General features: G+C 47.8%; 1 protein-coding gene across 6 annotated transcripts in view; it reads left to right on the forward strand.

Moving 5' to 3' along the window:
* The window catches only part of ZNF592 (zinc finger protein 592), a 46953-nt gene that overhangs the window by 13217 nt on the left and 12931 nt on the right, over positions 1 to 20805 (forward strand). For 5 of the 6 annotated variants that reach the window (XM_048220594.2, XM_048220589.2, XM_048220591.2 and 2 more), the window contains 2 exons: positions 4380 to 4463; positions 13644 to 15906. In XM_048220594.2, coding sequence (XP_048076551.2) covers positions 13663 to 15906 — 2244 coding nt within the window. In that variant the 5' untranslated portion in view covers positions 4380 to 4463; positions 13644 to 13662. The remainder of the gene's footprint in view (positions 1 to 4379; positions 4464 to 13643; positions 15907 to 20805) is intronic. The other variant, XM_057303635.1, reaches the window with a different exon arrangement.

The raw sequence follows: 20805 nt of genomic DNA on the forward strand, positions 1-20805 counted from the left end.
CCTGCTTTCAGTCCGTTTGGGTATGTACCCGGGGGTGGCACTGCTAGTGGTGGTTGTAGGGTTAATTTTCATTAGGAACTGCCCTCTGTTTCCCACAGTGGCCGCACCCTGTTATGTTCCCACCAGCCGTGCACAGGATTCTGATTTCTCCACATCTTCACCAACACTTGTTATTTTCTGGGGTTTTTTTACTGTTACTTTTTTTTCTAATAGCTATCCTAATGGGTGTGAGCTTGGTGATTATCTAGTTGGACTCACAGAGTCCACCAACCACGGATCTGGTCCTGACAGTGCTAAAGTATACACACGTAGAGAAAATAATGGGATAAGCCTCCGTGTGCTCCTTACCCACATCCAGTAGTTATTAATTCATGGCTAATCTTCATTTGTGAACACCCTCCTTGATCTCTTCCTCCTGCTCTGTGTCATTTTGAGGCAAATCTCAGACATCACATCATTTTTATTATTTATTTATTTTTAAAGATTTTATTTGAGAAAGGGAGAGTGAGTGCAGGTGGGGGGAGGGGCAGAGGGAGAGGGAGAGAATCTCAAGCAGACTCCATGCTGACCGTGGAGCCCAACACTGGACTCGATCTCATGATCCTGGGATCCTGACCAGAGCTGAAACCAAGAGTTGGACACTTAACCGACTGAGCCACCCAGACACCCTGATATCATTTTATCTGTAAATATTTCACCTTGTGTCTTAAAAAGATAAGGAATTTTAATATTTCATTTTGTCTGATGGTAGTAGGGCACATAGGGGTGGTTCTTTTTTTTTTTTTTCTAAAGGTTTTGTTCATTTATTTGACGAGCACAAGCACGAGCACAAGCAGGGGAACAACAGAGGCAGAGGGAGAGAGAGAAGCAGCTGCTGAGCAGGGAACCCTATGTAGGACTCAGTCCCAGGACCCTGGGATCAGGACCTGAGCTGAAGGCTGACGCTTAACCTACTGAGCCTCCCAGGCACCCCAGGGGTGTTTCTTTAGATTCCTTGTTTCCTGTCATTCCCTTGGGCACACTTGTGGACACATCCAGGTGTGGGATCTGTTGCTGTACCCTGTGGTTGGTGAAAAGCTGCCTTGGCTGTTGCCTTGCTCTCCTGAAGAAGGCTGACTGCCTTTAGGTCTGAGAGCCCAGGTGAAAGAGCCCATCCAGTCTCTGTGGAGAGGGGAAAGAGAAGAGGGAGGAAGAAGGGATGAGGAAGAACGTGTGTGTGTGTGTGTGTGTGTGTGTGTGTGAGAGAGAGAGAGAGAGAGAGAGAGATGTAAGGGAACCACAGAGATACCCCAAGAGTAATAGCAGCATGTCCCTACCCTCCCCCCCCCCCCGAAAACCTTTCTATTTTGGAATCTTTGGGCCTGTAGTTTGCCTGTGGTAGATGAGACCGGTGACACACACAGAGCCATCAAACACATGGGTACCAGAGATGAGGGAAAAAGTAATCCTGTGGAATGGCTACTTTTTCTTTTCAGGGGCCCTTTTGTTCAGGGAGTAGAGGCTTGGTTCCCAGCAAGTCTGAGGCTACCAGCTTCTTGCTTAAATTTGGGCGTCCCTACTACCAGGAGATGATGCTTTTACAAAACTCCATGGGAGGGACTCCTTGAGGATGCTGTGTGAACAAAGAGGAGTCCTGTCCCTCTTTCTTCTTAGCCTCTGGGTTCTGTTGCTTTCTAACAAAATCTAGTGCCCAGTGAGTACAAAGATCTGTTTGCAAGTAAGGAAAGGGAAAGGGGGTGCTGGTTACAGAGTATCAGTTTTTGTCTCAGTTCTCAGCTCTGTTTAAACTTTGTTGCCTATACCTAGTTTCCCTGTGTATCATCTCAGTCAGCTGACCAGTGCTGCCTAATCCCAACTCCCTCCCCTTTTATCCCCTCTTCTTTTTATCTTTAAAAATAACAGCTTTATTGATATAAAATTCATATGGCATGCAATTCACCTATTTAAGCACACACTTCAGTGGTTTTTAGTATATTCAGAGTTATAGCCCCTTTTCTTTCTTTCTTTCTTTCTTTCTTTCTTTTTTTTTTCTTTTTTTTTTTTTAAGATTTTATTTATTTATTCGACAGAGATAGAGACAGCCAGCGAGAGAGGGAACACAAGCAGGGGGAGTGGGAGAGGAAGAAGCAGGCTCATAGCGGAAGAGTCTGATGTGGGGCTCGATCCCGTAACGCCGGGATCACGCCCTGAGCCGAAGGCAGACGCTTAACCGCTGTGCCACCCAGGTGCCCCTATAGCCCCTTTTCTTAAGACTGAAGACTCCTCTTTGCATTGCTCTTCCCTGTGGTTCTCGGAGATAGCCCTCCCTCTTTGCTGGTGTCACACTGATCCCACCCTCAAGGCGGTTGACGTGGGGACGTTGGCCAGTAGGCACTTTCCACCAGTCCCGTATAGAACTTCGCCCTGCAGGAGTCCAGGACTCACAGACAAGTGCTACTTTGGGCAGACCCCTTCCCACTGGCAAGGCCCCATCACCACTCAGGGTCTCTCTGCTTACAAAAAGTTTTAAAAAGTGAAACATAAATTATGTTGCAAACCTGCCAACTGCTTAACTAGTAATAAACCTGCTCAGGAATCTGTGACTATCCTTAAGCAATCTTATTTCTGGACAGGTGAGCCTGTCAACTCATTCCCCCTTTCTGATGGTGGATTACCTTTCAATAAACACACTGGAGGTTATACAGAGACAGTGGAGAATGAGCAATTATATAACATGTCAGGTGGTGGCAAGGGCTTTGAAGAGAAAGCAAGCAAAGGAGTGAGATTGATGATGAGGGTGGGGATTGGCATGTTATGTACACTGGTCTGGAAGGCTCCTGACGAAGGGATATTTGAGTAAAGAGCTGGTGGCAGTGATGATTGAGCCCCTGGAGATCTGAGAGGAAGGACATTCCAAGCAGAGGGAACAGTAGACTCAAAGGCTCTGAGCAGGGGCATGCTTGAGGGAAGCGTGGAGGCCTGTGTCCACCTGGAGGCAACTGGGTGACAGAGAGGTGTGGGGGACAGAGGCCATGGAGGCTGCCCTGCGTGAAGGCTGGAGTTCACCCTGCGGGAGATGGAACTGTGTTCGAGGAGAGGAAGGGTGTGATCTGATGGGTGTTTTAAGAGCAGCACTCTGGCTGCTGTGTTGAGAATGAGCAGCAGAGACAAGGGTGACAGGCTTTTGTGGGGACCCAGGAGAGATGATGATGGTTGGAGGCAGTGGGAAATCGTTGCATCTGGAGATATTTTGAAGGAGCTCTTGACAGGATTTGCTTTGGATTGGAATCAGGGTATGAAGGCAAGAGAGCACTCAAGTATGCCGAGTCTGGCCTAAGCGACTGGAAGGACAGAGTGGTCACCTGCTATAGGGGGGAAATCTAGAGACTCTGGACATACTAAGTTTGAGGTGCCTATGCAAGTAGAAACCCAAATCTAGAATTGATGGGATACCAGTTCAGTAATTTAGGGAGTACCTATAGTGGGGCTTATGAAATAGCAGAAGAGAGAATATTTACTGAAATAACTACAGCAAAAGTAAAAGTTATGTTCTGAGAGGAGTAAGGGAATCAAAAGTGAGCATAAAGGAGTACACTAACGTGTCCCCAGTCACAGAAAGTTCCTTTCCCTTCCTTGCCTATAGGAAGCCAGTGCCCTCGAGGAGCCTTCTGTGGCACCCAGATGTGTGGCTGCCAGGTGTTTGCAGTGGGTCGTGTGTGGGGGCACTCGAGAGCAGGGGCTGGGCCTTCCCTTCACGTCCTCAGTGCCAGGCATGTCTTGGCATCTGGTAAATGTTTGATGGCTGAGCTAACCACCCACCCACCTGCCTACCTGTCTTCCTTTCTCTCTCCCTCCTTCTCTTTCTTCCTTCACTATCTTTTTTTTCCTAAGGTCTTATTTATTTATTTATTTATTTAGATTTTATTTATTTGACAGAGACAGAGACAGCCAGCGAGAGAGGGAACACAAGCAGGGGGAGTGGGAGAGGAAGAAGCAGGCTCATAGCAGAGGAGCCTGATGCGGGGCTCGATCCCACAACGCCGGGATCACGCCCTGAGCTGAAGGCAGACGCTTAACCGCTGTGCCACCCAGGCGCCCCACCTAAGGTTTTATTTTTAAGTAATCCCTACACCCAATGTGGGCTCGAACTCACAACACTGAGATCAAGCATCATATGCTCCACCAGCTGAGCCAGCCAGGTCCTCCTGACCCTCTCCTTTCTGAGCCCAAGTTCTCCATGTGTAAAATGAAGAGGTTGGACTGGGCCAGTGCACTGGAATCAATGGGGAGGCTTTAAAAAAAAGTGCAGTGATCCATCCCAGACTGGTGGACTCTCGATTCCGTAGTAGGAGCCTGGGGTTCTGTGTTTGAAAGTCACTCCCCATGTTGTTCTTTTGCAGTCAGACCAGGAGCAGTCTGCAGACGTGTGTTTGGAAGCCACTGGACCAGATCATTTCTGAGGTCCCCTTCAGCTCTAACATCCTGTGAGTCCTGTTAGAATGTTTGCAATATAATTCTCTTCCTGGAAAGTGGGATTTTTGGTTGGGGTGGAAGGGCCTGGAGGAGGAGAGGAGAAGCTGCCTCTGGGGGTGAAGGGCACCTTGGGCAGGACAAATAGGGGCAGGTGTGTTAGGTGGGGTTTGGGGAGGCATTGAAGAACCGTCCTGAAAGGGACCATTGGGAGGGACCTATGAGTAGTGACAGTTTACCTGCCCCCTGGGAACCACATGTATTAGGTCTCCGAAATAGAGGTAAAGGACACGACCCCAACTTTGGAGAGGCTTATAGGCTGATGAGAAGCCTCAGGATCCCATCCCACCGTGGGAATCGCTGCCATAGTGGAAGTGGGGGGAGGAGGAGGGCAGGGGACTGGTGTCGCAGCACTCAGAGAAGGCCTATGGAGAAGGTGGAGGAGGAGTTCTCGGGCAGATCTGTGTTGGGGGCCAGTGGGGTGGGGTATCAGGTATTCTGTAGTCAGGAGAAACAGCCCAGGCCCTGACACAGAGGAGTCTGTGAGAACCACCAGAGAATGAAAGGCACCCTGGGAAGTGGCTGGAGAGGTGGGCAGAGACCAGATGGGAACAGGCTCTCCACTCTGACTGGTGACGTGGAGCTATCTCCTGAAGGGGCAGGTATCTTGAGGAGCACATCTCTGTGGCAGAGTGTGTGCTGGAGGGGGCTAAGACCAGATGGAAGAGAAGGCAAGCGAAAAGCTTTGCTGTTTTGCCTGGGTCCATTGTCCACTGGGGCACCTGCTTTCTTGTACTGTAGAGCATCTCTTTGGGCTGCCCTTTGCTGACGATTTGAGTACCGGGTGCTTCGGGAAATGAAGCCCCAGCTGCTGACCAGCTCAACACCTGTGCCCTGGGGCCCCTGAGACCCACAAGCAGGCCTCAGGTGTGTACTTGGGGGCAGGGCCAGGTTTATGGGAAAGAGTCTGCTTGTCCACTTCAGAAGTTTTGTGTAGAAATCCATCGTTTTAGGTTAATTTGCCCGGCCATCGTAGCCTGGCCTGTTCACGGACTTAGAGATCCTTCATGTTAGTTTGATTGTACATGATAAATGAAGCGTGCCCAAGATCTTCTCGTAGGTAATTGTGGACAGCATTGGGGCGAAAACTGTTCTTGGGCTTTACCGTTCCTTACTCTTCTTGCTCTACTGGTCCTGGCCTGGGGCTTCATTCTGGTTTTCCCATGTCATTTGGTTTCACGGAGCTCCCTTCTCTACCACCCATGGGCTCGATGTCTTGCTGTCATCATTGTTCAGCCAGAGTCCAGCTAAAGCTCCTGCAAGTAACGGCACAGCAGCTTACTCTCACGCTTGCTCGCTTGTTCTGTCTTTCCCCTTGCCTAGCTTCCATTCCTAGGACAGAAGTTCCCCCATCTGGCCACCCACCCAGGCATTTTCTCACACTCTCAACTGCTTCTAAGTAAGCATGCGAGTTCGCTCGCTTGCTTTGTCTGTGCACCATACAGCTTGGCTTATTCTTTGCTCTGTTTTCCCCTGGAATGCTCCTTCTAAAAGAGAAAGCTGAGGGTAACTTCCACTTACCCCTTTGTAAACTCTTAACTGTTACAACGATAATTGAACATGTGTTATTGAATGAATAGATTATAATGAACAGATTATCTCAGCACGTAAGCCGTATTCAGTCATGTGGGGGAGCAGGGTAAAGAGTACCCACAGGTTATAAAATACACACACATCCATCCTGCTAGCCTTTATCCAATAAGCAATGGCAAATTCAAGGAAACTGATTTTTTCGGTTTCCCAGTCCATTGTTCCTTGAATCTTCCTGCCTTTAACTCTCATTGTATAAATCTGTAACATGTTGTTTGCTTCCTTGTCTTATTAAACAATATACTGAATAGAGATTAGATTTTTCTTTATGTTTTTGGAGTGCCTCTGTCCCCTTGATGTCCTGTTTCTGAACTTCTATTAATCTACCATTACTGAACTTAATATTGTTAAGGGAAACAGATGACCATGTTTAATGTTATTTGAAATTCAAAGCCTTCGATGCTGAGGGAAAGGAAGCTCATAGGTTTTGTGACAATTCCTTGTTCTTAGTTCCTCAGAGCCTTTTTTTTTTTTTTTAAATTTCTGGATACAAATAAGTGTGGCTGTTACTACATTTATATATTTTACGTGTAACAACTTCAGTGTATTTTTTCTTTTTTTTCCCAAGATTTTATTTATTTGAGAGAGAGAGAGAGAGCATGACCTGGGGGGGAGGGGCAGAGTGAGAGGGAGAAGTGGACTCCCCGCTGAGCAGGGAGCCTGATGCAGGACGCCATCCCAGGACCCTGAGATCATGACCCGAGCCGAAGACAGATGCTTAACAACTGAGCCACCCAGGCGCCCCTTCAGTGTATTTTCTGACTAATGGGTAAAGTTATCTTGTTATTTGTCTACATCTTTATTACAAACTTCAGGATGCTTCCCTTTCCTCTCTAGTATTTTGAGGTGTGAGGTATGATAAATGTGCGTGTCAGTCATCCTCTCCCTCTCCTCTAAACCTTCATCTCTCCAGAATAAAAGAGTTCTAATTTTTAAGCTCTTATTAGAAAGCTCTTCCATCTACTTTATAACTTCAGTCTTACCTCTTAGGACCTCTTCCTACGTGGCTATGTCTTTCTTAAGGTGCAGGGAACCAAAACTGAACAGCGTATCCGGCTGTGGACACTGAGTGGTTTTGAGTAAGGGCCGGATCCCAAGTTGTATTTTGTTTCCAGTATTCTTTCTGATAATGCCCAGTGTTTTCTGGGCCTTTTGTGATGAAACATGCAATGTTGGCTGATGGCCAGCCCTCTTTATTGAACAGCATAGCTGAGAACCCATTATTCTAAAAGTGCCATTAGGATTGCTTTTCCCTAAATGTTCCTTCACATTGGCCTCCGCTGATTCTCCTTTACCATAATTTCACCCCTTCATGCAGCCTCCTGAGAACTCATTGTCTTTTAATTTTGCATTTTGATTTCTGCAACAGTTTAAGACCATTTGCAATCTTGAAGGTGTCGCTTCATTGCTTGGCGGTGTATTTATTGAGTACCTAATGGAGAATGCAGTGGCGAATGAGACAGACAAGCTTCTTCCCTCATGAAGCTTATAGCCTAATATTCTGCTAGATCATTGGTTCCCAAAGCATTTTGGATATGAGACCTCCTTTTTAAATTAATTTTTTCTCAGGCCCTCATTTGGTAGTGGTAGGTATGTATGTGATACATATGTATGTGTGCATTTATTATGTATTATATATGTATATATTAACCCACCGAGCCACCCAGGCGCCCCAGTAGTGATGGGTTTTATTTCTGTTTTGTTTTGTTTTTTGAGAAGGTGGGCGAGGGTCAGAGGGAGAGAGAGAGAGAGAATCCCAAACAGGCTCCTTCCGCAGCTCAGAGCTCGATGTGGGGCTCGATCCCACAACCCTGAGGTCATGACCCTAGCTGAAATCAAGAACGGGACGCTCAGCTGACTGAGCCATCCGGGTGTCCCAATAGTGGTGTATTTAATGGCTGGTCATTGGGACCACATATGTAGCTACAATTGGGTCCACCTATGGGAGGGGGAACTACCATTCCAGGTAATTTATGAAAGTATTAAGCTCGAGTCCAGAACTGGTCCATGAGTTTAAAACTCCACTGTTTGTGGTTCCCCATAAGTGACAATCACACTCTCTCTCACACACACATGCATGCAACATACATTCACCCAAGTTGTATGGAATTCAGTTGTTCTAAAATTGTTTTTTGGTGACGTTTTGACATTTTGAGTCTGTGGAGATTCTGCCTACTAGTTCTGCCATAATCCTATTGTTCCTACCCCCTCAAAGACTTCTAACAGACTAATTAGGCCTGATGAGATCCTTCCAGAATTAAGGTGTTCCCTCTCCCTCATCTGTTGACATGTTTACGGAAGTGTTTGATAACATTTCTTGGGCAAGTAGTAGATCCTGTAATAAACAATAGGGATCTGTCTGTCTGTCTATCTGTGTATTTTCAGTGTCCAGATCTCCCTGCAGAGAAGCTCATCAGGAGAGGGCACAGTGCCTCCTGACAGCCCTGGTGCTGCTCTCCACACCCGTGGGGCGGCATACGTGGTAGCAAGGGTAGCCCAGGCCACAGGAACGGGGGGCCTGCCGTGCCCGGCAGCTGGGCCCCTCTAGATCACTTGCTGAGCTTACCATGCCTGGACCTCCTCTGTTCGGATGCTTCGGGGGTACTCCCTGCTGAGTGCTCCGCAGGGTGAGCAGGCTTTCTAGGTGGAGGCCAGACCCAGGCTCTGGTCCCAGATGCTGTCCCTGGCAAACTGGGCAGTGCGGCGTGAGATTTGTGCTTCCCAGCCTGCAGCAGGTTGCAGACACTGGCATGCTGAGGCTTTCCATTTGGACTACACTTTTCATGTCAGTTAAGTTCTTAGTTCACTGATTTTCTAGCCGGTGCTCTCCTGCTGAGTCATGCCAGATGTGCTTTAAGGATTTTATATTAGTGATGTTTGGAGTCCTCAGTAAAAAGCTTCTCAAATGTCTTGGCCTTCCTAATTTCTTCTTCTTTGTGTGTATTAAAAATATAATTTAATAAAATTACATAAGCAGTACAACTTGAAATAAATAGTTGGAATAAATAATTTGAAAAAGCAGATAAACAAAAGAAAGAAAATAATCTCATCATCTGTTGAGATACTTTTAAGATGTTAGTGTTCCTCTAGCGCTTTTCATAAACACTGTATATAATAAAAATCTTTTGTTTTAAATAGAGATTGTACTGTCTATACACTACAGTATCCTTTCCCCCTACTTTGTATCAGGAGTATTTCTCATAGCTGAAACTACTGTGCTCTAATGATGTCTAGTATTTAATGTGTTAATATACTATAATTTATTGAACAAATTTTCTTTTTTTTTATTATTATGGTATGTTTGTCACCATACAGTACATCAGTTTTTGATGTAGTGTTCCATGATTCATTATTTGCATAGAACACCCAGTGCTCCATGCAATACTTAATACCTGTCACTGGGCTGGCCCATCCCCCACCCCTTCCCTCTAACACCCTCAGTTTGTTTCCCAGAGTCCATAGTCTCTCGTGTTGAGCCAATTTTCTATCGTTGGAACTTTGTGTCTCATTTTTTGTTATGAAGTAATTTTGTTATAAATAACTCTGCAGTGATTATCTTTGTCACATGCACCTGTATTTCCTTAGGATAAATTTCTGTAAGTGGGATTATTGAGCCGTATGTATGCATTGCTAAATTGCCCTTAAGACAGGGTTTATCAGTTTATACTGTCTTCAAAATGCTTACATTGCAGGGGTCCCTGGGGGGCTCAGGTGGTTAAGTGTCTGACTCTTGAGCTCAGCTCAGGTCTTGATCTCACGGTTGTGAGTTTGAGCCCTGCCTTGGGCTTCATGCTGGGCATGGAGCCTACTTTAAAGAAAAAAAGAGAAAGAAATGGAATGTTTACTTTGCCATATCTGCCAATACCAGGAATTATTACTTTTTAAAAATTTTATTTACTTATTTAAGAGAGGGCACGAGAGAGAGAGAGAAAGAGAGAGAGAGCAAGCACGTGAACACAAGCAGAGGGAGCAGCAGGGAGAGGGAGAAACAGACTCCCCGCTGAGCAGGGAACCCGACACCCGGGCATCATCCCAGGACCCTGAGATCATGACCTGAGCCAAAGGCAGGCGCTTAACTGACTGAGCCTCCCAAGTGCCCCCAGGAATTTTTGAAAACTTTGGTCAATTTGGTAAGCCACATTGGTCAAATGGCTTCTCATTATTTTAATCTGTATTTCTCTAATTTCTTGTGAGGTAGCAGCTTTTTTTTTATGTATTCACTGTCCACTTGTGTTTCTTTTTTTTACTTGTGTGCTCACCACTTTTGCTCATTTTCCTAGTGGGCTGCTTATCTTTTACTTACTGCCTCGTAAGGGCCTTCTCTATAAGTAAAGACAAGAATGGGAGTTACTGTCACGTTACAGATACTCCAGTGCTGGCAGATTTTTGATGACTAGAACTTTTTATTGGTGGTCTTTTTCTGTACAGTTTCTTCCTTTGCTTTGATAACAGGGTACATTTTGATTAATTTCTCTTCTCTACTTATAAGCAATGTGACACTTCCTTTAGGACAAGGTTTAAAGAAATACAAATAGGTAGGTACACCATGAGTCCCTTATTCACTGCTATTGATTGCTGCTGTTTTCGGTTTTCCCTACTGTGAGTAAATAGAAAACAGGACTTGATCTTTGGCTTTTTAAAATGTCAGCTTTGGTATTTAAGATCCAAAGGTTAGAAAGGTTTTTCCTGCTGCTGATGCTGAGCTGCCAGACCATTTCCCTGCTCTGATTTTCCCAGCCAAACATACCTTGCCTTCTCTCTGACCATTCTCAGCCAATCCCTGAGATTTCCCTGTATGGAGAACCTTACTTCTTCTGATGTCGTCTCTCTCTGCTATAAGCTCCTGTGACTTCACACCAGCTTTTCTCAGCTCCTTAAAAAGACCAATCCACTCTGCCCTTCTCCCTCAATCTTTTTGTCCCCTAGACTGTAAAAAAAAAAAAGGGGGGGGGAGAGGGAAAGAAATAAACTTACACAGCAAATATCACAGAGGCATTTCCGTACAGTTAGGATCCACCTGCCTAATGTTTTACTTGGTTTGGGGATGTTAGTGCTCGCACTGATAGCCAGTATATTCTGCTTGCTTATGGGCTCCTCTTCCCAGGAGGCAGTCATTTGTGTCAAGGAACTTTACACCTCATTTCAAAGAGATATCTTGCCAATCATATTTAGTTTAGATAATTGGTATTTCACTTTATTATTGTCTACCATAATTGGATATATTCCCAGAGGTGGGTATTTTTCATTTTCTGTGAGAACTCTGAAGCAGGCAGATGTGTTTTGTTGGGGGTTGGGGGGGCAAGAAACCAAACCTGCAAACCTGTTGATCCCAGGGGGTGGTAACAGGTATACCTCTGCTATGCCATCTGCTCCCCTGTGGTTCTTTTTAAAAAAATTTTTTTTAAATATTTATTTATTTGAGAGAGAGAGAGAAAAAAAAAAAAACTGTGAGTGGGGGAGGGGCAGAGGGAGAGGGAGAGAGAATCCTCAAGCACTTTCTGCTGAGTGCAGAGCCTCATGCAGGGCTGGATCCCAGGACCCCAAGATCATGACCGGAGCCGAAATCAAGAGGCAGATGCTCAACTGACTGAGCCACCCAGGTGCCTCTCCCCTGTGGTTTTAAATGTTTTTTTCCCCTTTTATTTACCCCTTTTTAAATTATAAAAGCAATCTATCAGCACAAAAAGAGTTTTGAAAAAATAACCCACCAGTAATCCCACCCCCCTGCATAATTAGTTTTCTCTTTCTTTTAATCTTGGCTCAAATGCATAGTTAGTTTTACATATGTTCTAGTCTGACAGTGTTTTGGTATTAGTCGTTTTTGTTTTTTTTTTTTAACTGAACACTATGAGTGATTTTTTTTTAAGATTTTTAATTTTGGGGGACACATGGGTGGCTCAGTAGGTTAAACGTCTGCCTTCGGCTCAGGTCATGATCCCAGAGTCCTGGGATCAAGCCCCATGTCAAGCTCCCTGCTCAGCAGGGAGTCTGCTTCTCCCTCTCCCTCTGCCTTCCACTCCCCCCAGCCGTGCTTTCTCTCTGTTTCTCAAATAAGTAAATAAAATCTTAAAAGAAATTATTAAAAAAAGATTTTTTTATTTTTAAGTAAACTCTACCCCCAGCGTGGGGCTAGAACTCCACAACCCTGAGATCAAGAGTTGCACGCTCCACTGACAGAGCCAGCCAGGCGCCTTAGCACTATAAGTAATTTTCCATGTTGCTGTGCAAGTGTCATAATTAGGATTTTTAATGGCTGCATAATAGTCTATCAATTATTTAATCATTCCCTGTTCTTGGACATTTAGATTCTGTGTGTGTGTTTGTCTCTTTTGTGTTGTTTTAATAATGCTGTATATTTTTGTATATAGCTTTTGGGGATTTTTGTTCTTAGGCTAAGAACATTGGCCTTAGGGTTCCTGGACCTCAGGATTTGCCACCTGTCTGGTTCTGTGCAGCCACTGTAGTGCTTTCTGAAGGAGTCTTGTCGTTCTGCATCCAGACAGGTTTTCAGTATAAGCATGGGGCAAGAAATACACAAGCAAGGCTCTGAGGTGTTGAAACAGATGGAGGATTTGTGGCCGAACAAGGGAGATGGTGGGGTTTTTCTTCCTCTTTCCAGCAGGTTGGAGCCAGCTAGCTGAGCGTTACAGGGATTTCCTGACGGGAGGCCTCTTTCCTAGGCCTTGGCTTTCCTCTGTCACATCAGTGCTGTGGTTCTGCTCCAGAGCGTGACGGAAACAGCTGGATTGTCTTCTCTTTGTCTATTAAGTTAAAATAAAATTTGGGACTTCCCTGACACTGTTCCCTGGCCCATTTGATAACCACGTGAGGCTTTGAGAGTCCCTCTGCCCCTCACATTTCATGATCCATTTGCCAGCCAATAACAGTTTTAGGTGAAAATGAAGGATTCAAGCAGACACTGACTAGAGAAAAAAAAGGCCTACAAGATGATATAATTTGCTGGAGTTTATTTATGAGACAGTTAGCATAAATCTTGGTAATAGCAAATCATCTTGGATTTGATTGGATTCATTCAGCAAAAATCCAAAATTACAAAATTAATGATTAAATACTAGGAGTTAAATTAGCAGAAGTTATAGCTACATCTCATCTATGAATCAGAAGTTTTCCAAAGAAAAGAGGTGCTAAGCCATGCTTGTTTTTTTGTTTTTTAAGGTCTCAGTGATTGGTTTTTTGCTAGTGCCCATGATTAGGGAGTGTCGATAGTCTCTGAGGGATTGAGGGAGTGTGGTATGAGTGCTCTCTCTTTCTTGGCTGTGCAGTCAGCCAGGAATTTCCAGGTATTGATGTTTAGGGCTGGCCTGACGGGCTTGTCACTGCATATAAACCTCTTTCCACCCCTCCCCCGATGTCCAGCATTTTGGAAACCTGTTGGGGTAAAAGTCAGGTGTGTGGCTTCCCAGAGTCTGGGGGTTCCTGTATGTGCGTCCTGGCTGTGTGCGTGTTAGTGTGATGAAGATGATGCTGGCCGGAGTCCAGGGGGATCCTGGGGAATCACCGATTCTGTTCTGTTTCTATTGTAGCCCTTGCCAGCATCCAGCCATGGGGGACATGAAAACTCCAGATTTTGATGACCTTCTGGCTGCGTTTGACATCCCAGACCCCACCAGCCTTGATGCCAAGGAGGCCATCCAGACACCCAGTGAGGAGAATGAGAGTCCCCTCAAACCTCCAGGCATGTGCATGGATGAGAGTGTGTCCTTGTCTCACTCAGGATCATCCTCAGATGTGCCGGCCGTGAGTGTCATTGTCAAGAACACCAGCCGCCAGGAGTCGTTTGACGCGGAGAAAGACCACATTGCTCCCAGCCTCCTCCACAATGGATTCCGGGGCTCGGACCTGCCTCCAGATCCTCACAACCTGGGTCACAACTGTGGGAAGTTTGATTCCACTTTCATGAACGGAGACAGTGCCAGGAGTTTCCCTGGCAAGCTAGAACCTTCCAAGTCAGAGCCGTTACCGACCTTTAACCAGTTCAGTCCAATCTCTAGCCCAGAACCTGAGGATGCCATCAAAGATAATGGGTTTGGAATGAAGCCCAAGCACTCTGACGGTTATTTTCCACCCCCTCCTGGGTGTGGGCCTGTGGGGGGCCCAGTCCTGGAGGCTCTGGCTAAGTTTCCAGTCCCAGAGCTCCATATGTTTGATCACTTCTGTAAGAAGGAGCCCAAGCCGGAACCTCTGCCCTTGGGGAGTCAACAGGAGCAGGAGCGAGGTGGGCAGAAGGTGGGGGAGCCTCACAAGGAGCTGGATGCCAGTCGATTCTTTGGGGAAGCTTTGGAATTCAACAGCCACCCCAGCAACAGTATTGGAGAGCCGAAGGGGCTTGCCCTGGAACTTGGTACTTGCTCGTCAGTCCCCCCTAGGCAGCGTCTGAAGCCAGCTCACTCCAAGCTTTCCTCTTGTGTTGCAGCCTTGGTGGCCCTGCAGGCCAAAAGAGTGGCCAGTGTCACCAAAGAGGATCAGGCCGGCCACGCAAAGGATCCCTCAGGGCCCACTAAAGAGGGCTCCAAAGGTAGCCCCAAAATGCCTAAGTCACCAAAGAGTCCCCGGAGCCCTCTGGAGGCCACTAGAAAGAATATCAAGCCATCAGACAGCCCTCGGAGCATCTGCAGTGACAGCAGCAGCAAAGGCTCCCCTTCAGTGGCTGCCAGCTCCCCACCAGCAATTCCCAAAGTTAGAATCAAAACCATTAAGACGTCATCGGGGGAAATCAAACGGACTGTCACGAGGATCCTGCCAGACCCCGACGATCCCAGTAAGTCCCCCGTTGGATCACCCCTAGGGAGTGCCGTTGCCGAGGCCCCGAGCGAGGCGCCAGAGGACGAGATCACTGCCTTGCCGGCAGTGGCGCACTCTCCTGAGGTGGGCTCAAATTCCGGGAGCCCCCAGGGTGACAAGAAAGGGGACGAGAGCATGCCCAAGGCCAGCGAATCTGCATCTCCCTGTGGCAGCTCCGGGTCCCGGGTCCCAAAGGGGGCTGCCCCCGGCTCACAGACAGGCAAGAAGCCACAGCAGAGCGCGGCGCTGCAGGCCTCCGCCCTGGCCCCTGCCAACCTCCTGCCCAAGGCCGTGCACCTGGCCAACCTGAACCTCGTCCCCCACAGTGTTGCCGCGTCCGTGACGGCCAAGTCCTCGGCGCAGCGGCGGAGCCAGCCTCAGCTCCCGCAGATGTCGGTGCCCCTGGTCCACCAGGTGAAGAAGGCCGCCCCGCTGGTTGTGGAGGTCTTCAACAAGGTCCTCCACAGCTCCAACCCCGTGCCCCTCTACGCGCCAAATCTCAGCCCACCCGCGGACAGCAGGATCCATGTGCCGGCCAGTGGCTACTGCTGCCTGGAGTGTGGGGACGCGTTTGCCTTAGAGAAGAGCCTGAGCCAGCACTACGGCCGGCGGAGCGTCCACATCGAGGTGCTGTGCACTCTGTGCTCCCAGACGCTGCTCTTCTTCAACAAGTGCAGCCTGCTCCGGCACGCCCGCGACCACAAGAGCAAGGGGCTGGTCATGCAGTGCTCGCAGCTGCTCGTGAAGCCCATCTCCGTGGACCAGATGTTTGTGGCAGCCCCTGCCAACTCCCCGGCACCAGCAGCCCCGGCGCCCCCGGCCTCCCCCAAACCCGGCCTCACTTCGGGCACTGCCAGCCCAACCCTCCCAGCTCTGCCGCTCTACCCGGACCCCGTGAGGCTCATCCGGCACGGAATCAAGTGTCTCGAGTGTCACAGGCAGATACGCGACTACATGGCTATGGCTGCACATTTCCAGAGGACGACGGAGGAAACCGAGGGGCTGGTAAGCAGACCCTTCCTGCGATGGCTGTCAGACCCCTGGTTTTCACGAGCTCCATGATTGGGCATGGAGAAAAGCTCCCTGATGCAGGGGCACTAGGAGTCTTAGAAGAAGACGTCTGGCTTGATGGTTAGTGACCCTCCGGAATGCATAGTGCTTGGTGTTTACTGGGGAAAGGGTCCTGCCCCCAACTCAGGGGAGACTCGGAAGATTGACCATCTGTGTCTGTGGGCACGCCGCACATTCTGATCAGCTCCCGCTACTGGGCGGGTGGGCGGGGCCCACGGTCCTGCCTGGGCTGGGCTCTGCTGGACGGCCCCCTGGTCTCTGGGAGGTGTCAGCACGGGCTTTGCACGTGCCCAGAGAACTTGGGGGGCCGAGGTAGGTGCATCACCACCCGGCACCTGAGTCTGTACTCTCAGAACCGGGTGTTTATGGAGTTGTTCCCTGTGGGGAGACTGCAGTAGGGCCGAGGCGGGGCTGAGGAAGGAGAGTAGCTGGGCATGCAGGCTGTGGCAGAGGCTTATGGGGCCTCTTTCATTTGCGTCCCCGGCACTCTAGGAAGACAGCCACGTTTCTCTGCTTGTTCCAATTCTTGGTTACGCCGATGAGATTGGTTTTTGTTTTTTTGAGGACAGTCTCTGCTGCAAACACCCTTTGGCACTGTCTATGTTGGTGGCTGTCTGTACTCACCAGGTCCTGTGGATGTAGGCCTCTAGAAGGTTCTCTTCCTCCTTCTCCTCCTCCAGGTGACTCTTCACAATCCAGCCAAGCCCGCCCCTCCCTGAACTGCCCGAAGCCAGGGCTGCAGAGGCCTGGGAGGAAAGCAAAGCAGCTCGTTTTACTGTGGTTCAGCAGGGGCCTGTGCACCTGTCTGGTGGGCGAGGAGCTTTGTGCAGGTGTTCTGAGCACGCACGGTGTGGAGGGAGGCTCCCTTGTCTGGCCCAGGGGTGCTGGTGGGAGTGAGTCGCACTGATCCTCCAGGGGCTCGCATGGCTCAGCAGGGACAGGGCTCACCGCCCACCTGCTGCAGTGTGAGGCAGACAAAGTCTGGGGCTAAAAGGCTTGTAGACAGGGTTGCACAGGGTGCCGTGGACGGATTAGCTCACGGTGACTCGGGGCAGAGGACAGGTGATGCGTGGCCGGGACATTTGAGTTGGACCTGCAAGAAGAGTTGGGGGGAGGGTGTTCCAGGTTTAGGGAACAGAGGTGCGGGAAAGAGCAGAGCGTGCTTGAGGAGCAGAGTTGTGGAGCCTGGGGAGCGCTGGGGAGGAGACACGAGGTGGAGTTTGGTGGCCTGTGGCCCTTGTGCGAGGTGCTGTAAGCTCTCTGTCCCCTCCCATCTTCACCTTCTCTCCTCAGTTTGCATTGTGCTTCTGAGGAGTCAGATGGAGTGTGGCGACCCCGGCCCTTTGCTTTGGGGCTTCGGTCTTCTTGCTGTTCCCCGCATGGCTGTGCCCACATAGCTGTCCCCGCATAGCTGACCACTTCTTCTAGGTCATGTGATCAGAACCGTTGTCAGCAGAGGTCTGATGCTTGGTGTTTGTCCACACTGTTCCTTACCTGTCTTCTAAAATCTGAGCCCTCAGAGGTTGGGGTGTAGGATCCCCGGCTGACACCCCTCCCATCCTGCATCTTCTCCTCTAGTGGGAGCTGGGCCCCAGACAAGAAAGGGAGAGGGGACCCAGGAAGGCCGTCAGGCTTCTCTCAGCCCAGCGCAGATCCCTCACAAAATCTCCTGCCAGTAAATGTGGTCTTAGAGTCTCAGGGAAAGGGCAAGGTTTGAGGTCTGGGGTCAAAACCTAACCTTGCTGGCTGGTGGTTTCCTGAGACAGTACCCAGGCTTCAGGCCATATGCAGGGAAGGGGGTACATGGATGGAGTGGGTCTGGGCTTCACTCTAGTTGGTGTAGGGACTGTAGGGGAGCACACGCAGGCCTTCCGACTTCTCCCCTGCACTGGATACGCCTCCCCCTGCAGGGGCGGCGGGGGGGGCTTCCTGCATTCCCAGCCACCTTGTTGGGATGTCAGCATAGACAGACTGCTTCTTCTTGGTCTTAAGCTTTTATTTAACTATAATGTCATTGTCACAACCAACAAAATGAACAGTTCCTTAATGTTATCTAATACAAGTCCATATATAAGTTTTCCTTTCATGTCAAAATGATCTTTTTATAGTTGGGCTTGTTTGTTTTTTTAAATATTTTTTTATTATGTTAGTCACCATACAGTACATCCCTGGTTTTTGATGTAAAGTTCGATGATTCATTAGTTGCGTATAACACCCAGTGCACCATGCAATACGTGTCCTCCTTACTACCCATCACCAGCCTATCCCATTCCCCTACCCCCTCCGCTCCAAAGGCCTCAGTTTGTTTCTCAGAGTCCATAGTCTCTCATGCTTCTCTCCCCCGTCTGATTACTCCCCCTTCTTTATCCCTTTCTTCTCCTACCGATCTTCCTAGTTCTTATGTTCCATAGATGAGAGAAACCATATAATTGTCTTTCTCTGCTTGACTTATTTCACTAAGCATTATCTCCTCCAGTGCCGTCCATGTTGCAGCAAATGTTGAGAAATCGTTCTTCTTGATAGCTGAGTAATATTCCATTGTATATATGGACCACATCTTCTTAATCCAGTCATCTGTTGAAGGGCATCTCGGCTCCTTCCACGATTTAGCTATTGTGGACAGAGCTGCTATGAACATTGGGGTGCATATGGTAGTTGGGCTTGTTTTGAATCAGGATCCAAACAGGGACCACATGTTAGCATTTGTTCTTGTCTTTTAAATTTCTTAGTCTAGAACTATACCACTTCCCACTCTACCCTGCCAGACCCCCCCCACTTTGTTTTTCATATCATTGATTGGTTGAGGAAACTGGTTCATGTGTCCTGAGAATTTTTCAGGATGATTATAGGTTTGACTGATGCTTCCTTATACAATTAATTCATTCTTCAATACCCCATATATTTTATCTGTCGATCAGAAATTCGCAATAAAGACTAGAAATAGGCAGTTTTGCAGAGGGGAGTATCATGTTCTTCATATTTCATGACTTCAGGGAGGCACAGAGTCCTTGATTGTCTCAGTTTTAATGATACTAAACATGATCAGTGAGTTTGGGTGGGGATGTTCTGGTTCCTTCATTGTAAAGTTCCCTATCTTTCACCTAATTATTTTAGTGCTCATTAATAATTGCTCCTTGAGTCAGTAATTTTATTAGGAGTTGAAGAAGGGTGTTTTGTAATTTTATTATTTCTTTCTCAGTTATTAGTTGGAATTCTGTGCAAACTATCTTTCCTTCTTTGATGAGGACAATGTGGTTACCTTGAAATATGGTTTATGTTGGAAAAGGGGATATATACTTAATTTGTTTCCCTTAGTTAACAGTTTTTACAGTAGTGAGTTGATGTCCTAATAGTCTCAAGTAGTGTATCAAGAGTCTGTCCTCTATTGTTTAAAAAAAAAATTGTGGTAAAATTCACATAGCATTAGTTTACCATTTTCACCATTTTTAAGTGTACAGTTCGGTAGCGTTAAGTACATTCACACTGTTGTGCAATCAGTTTTCAGAACTCTTGTCATCTTGCAAAACTGAAACTCTACACCCATTAAACAGCTCCCCATTCCCCCCTCCCTCCTGCCGCTGGCAACCAGCCTTCTGCTTTCTGTCTATGAATTTCATTCCATGTACCTCACATAGTGGAATCGTACAGTGCTTGTTTTTTTGGAACTGGCTTATTGCCCTTGACGTAATGTCCTCAGGCTCACCTATATTGTGGCATGTGACTGGATTTCCTTCCTTTTCAAGGCTGAATAGTATTCCATTGCATGTTTATACCGCATTTTGTTTATCCCCTCATCCATTGATGGACACTGGGGTTGCTTCCACCCCTTGGGTATTGCTTGAATAGTGCTGCTGTGAACATGGTGTACGAATATCTTTTGGAGAATCTGCTTTCCATTCTTCCAGGCATGTACACAGAAGTGGAATGGCTAGATCATATGGTAAATCTATTTTTAATCTTTTGAGGAAACCCCCCCCTTGCTGTTTTCCACAGCGGCTGCACCATTTCACATTCCTGCCAACAGTGCACGAGGGTTCCAATTTCTCCACATCCTTGCCAACACCTGTCATTTTCTGTTTTGTCTGTTTGTTTGTTTGCTTGCCTTCGATGATAGGCACTCTAATGGGCGTGAGGTGGCCTCCTCTGTTGTCCTTACAGTGAACTCATTGGTTTTCATGTGTTTGGTGTGTTGTGGTCAGTTGCTTTTCCACGGTCAGGCTGTTTCATCTTTGGTCGTGGAGCCCCGTCAGGCTGGCCCCTACGTCCTGTGGACATGAACTCATGAAGCCTGAGAAGCTTCCTTACTTTCAGTCCCAACAAGATATCCTGGGTACATTTCTTGTGCTTAACTTGGGATCGGCCATCCTCCCAAGAGCCAGGTTTCTTGCAGTGAGGAGTGGCATTTAGACGTTGCATTCTGGGTACCAGAGATGCTTGCTGGGCGTGTCTGCTACTAGGCCTTTGCAGTGGCCAGAGCTGAGAAGTAGATGTTTTTATTGTATTTATTTATTTATTGAAAAAGTTTTATTTATTTAATCTCTACACTCAGTGTGGGGCTCAGACTTGTGACCCTGAGATCAAGAGTTGCATGCTTTTCTCACTGAGCCAGCCAAGGCACCCCAAGAAGTATATGTATTTTTTTTAAAGATTTTATTTATTTGAGAGAGAAAATGAGTGAGCAAGAGAGAGCACAAGCCGGGGGGGGGGGGGAGAGGGAGAAGCAGACTCCCTTGCTGAGCAGGGAGACGACACAGGGCTCGATCCCAGGACCCTGAGATCATGACCTGAACCAAAGGCAGACACTTAACCAACTGAGCCACCCAGGCACCCCAG

This window comes from Ursus arctos, unplaced genomic scaffold (assembly GCF_023065955.2).
Source record: "Ursus arctos isolate Adak ecotype North America unplaced genomic scaffold, UrsArc2.0 scaffold_28, whole genome shotgun sequence".
Classification (NCBI taxonomy): domain Eukaryota; kingdom Metazoa; phylum Chordata; class Mammalia; order Carnivora; family Ursidae; genus Ursus; species Ursus arctos.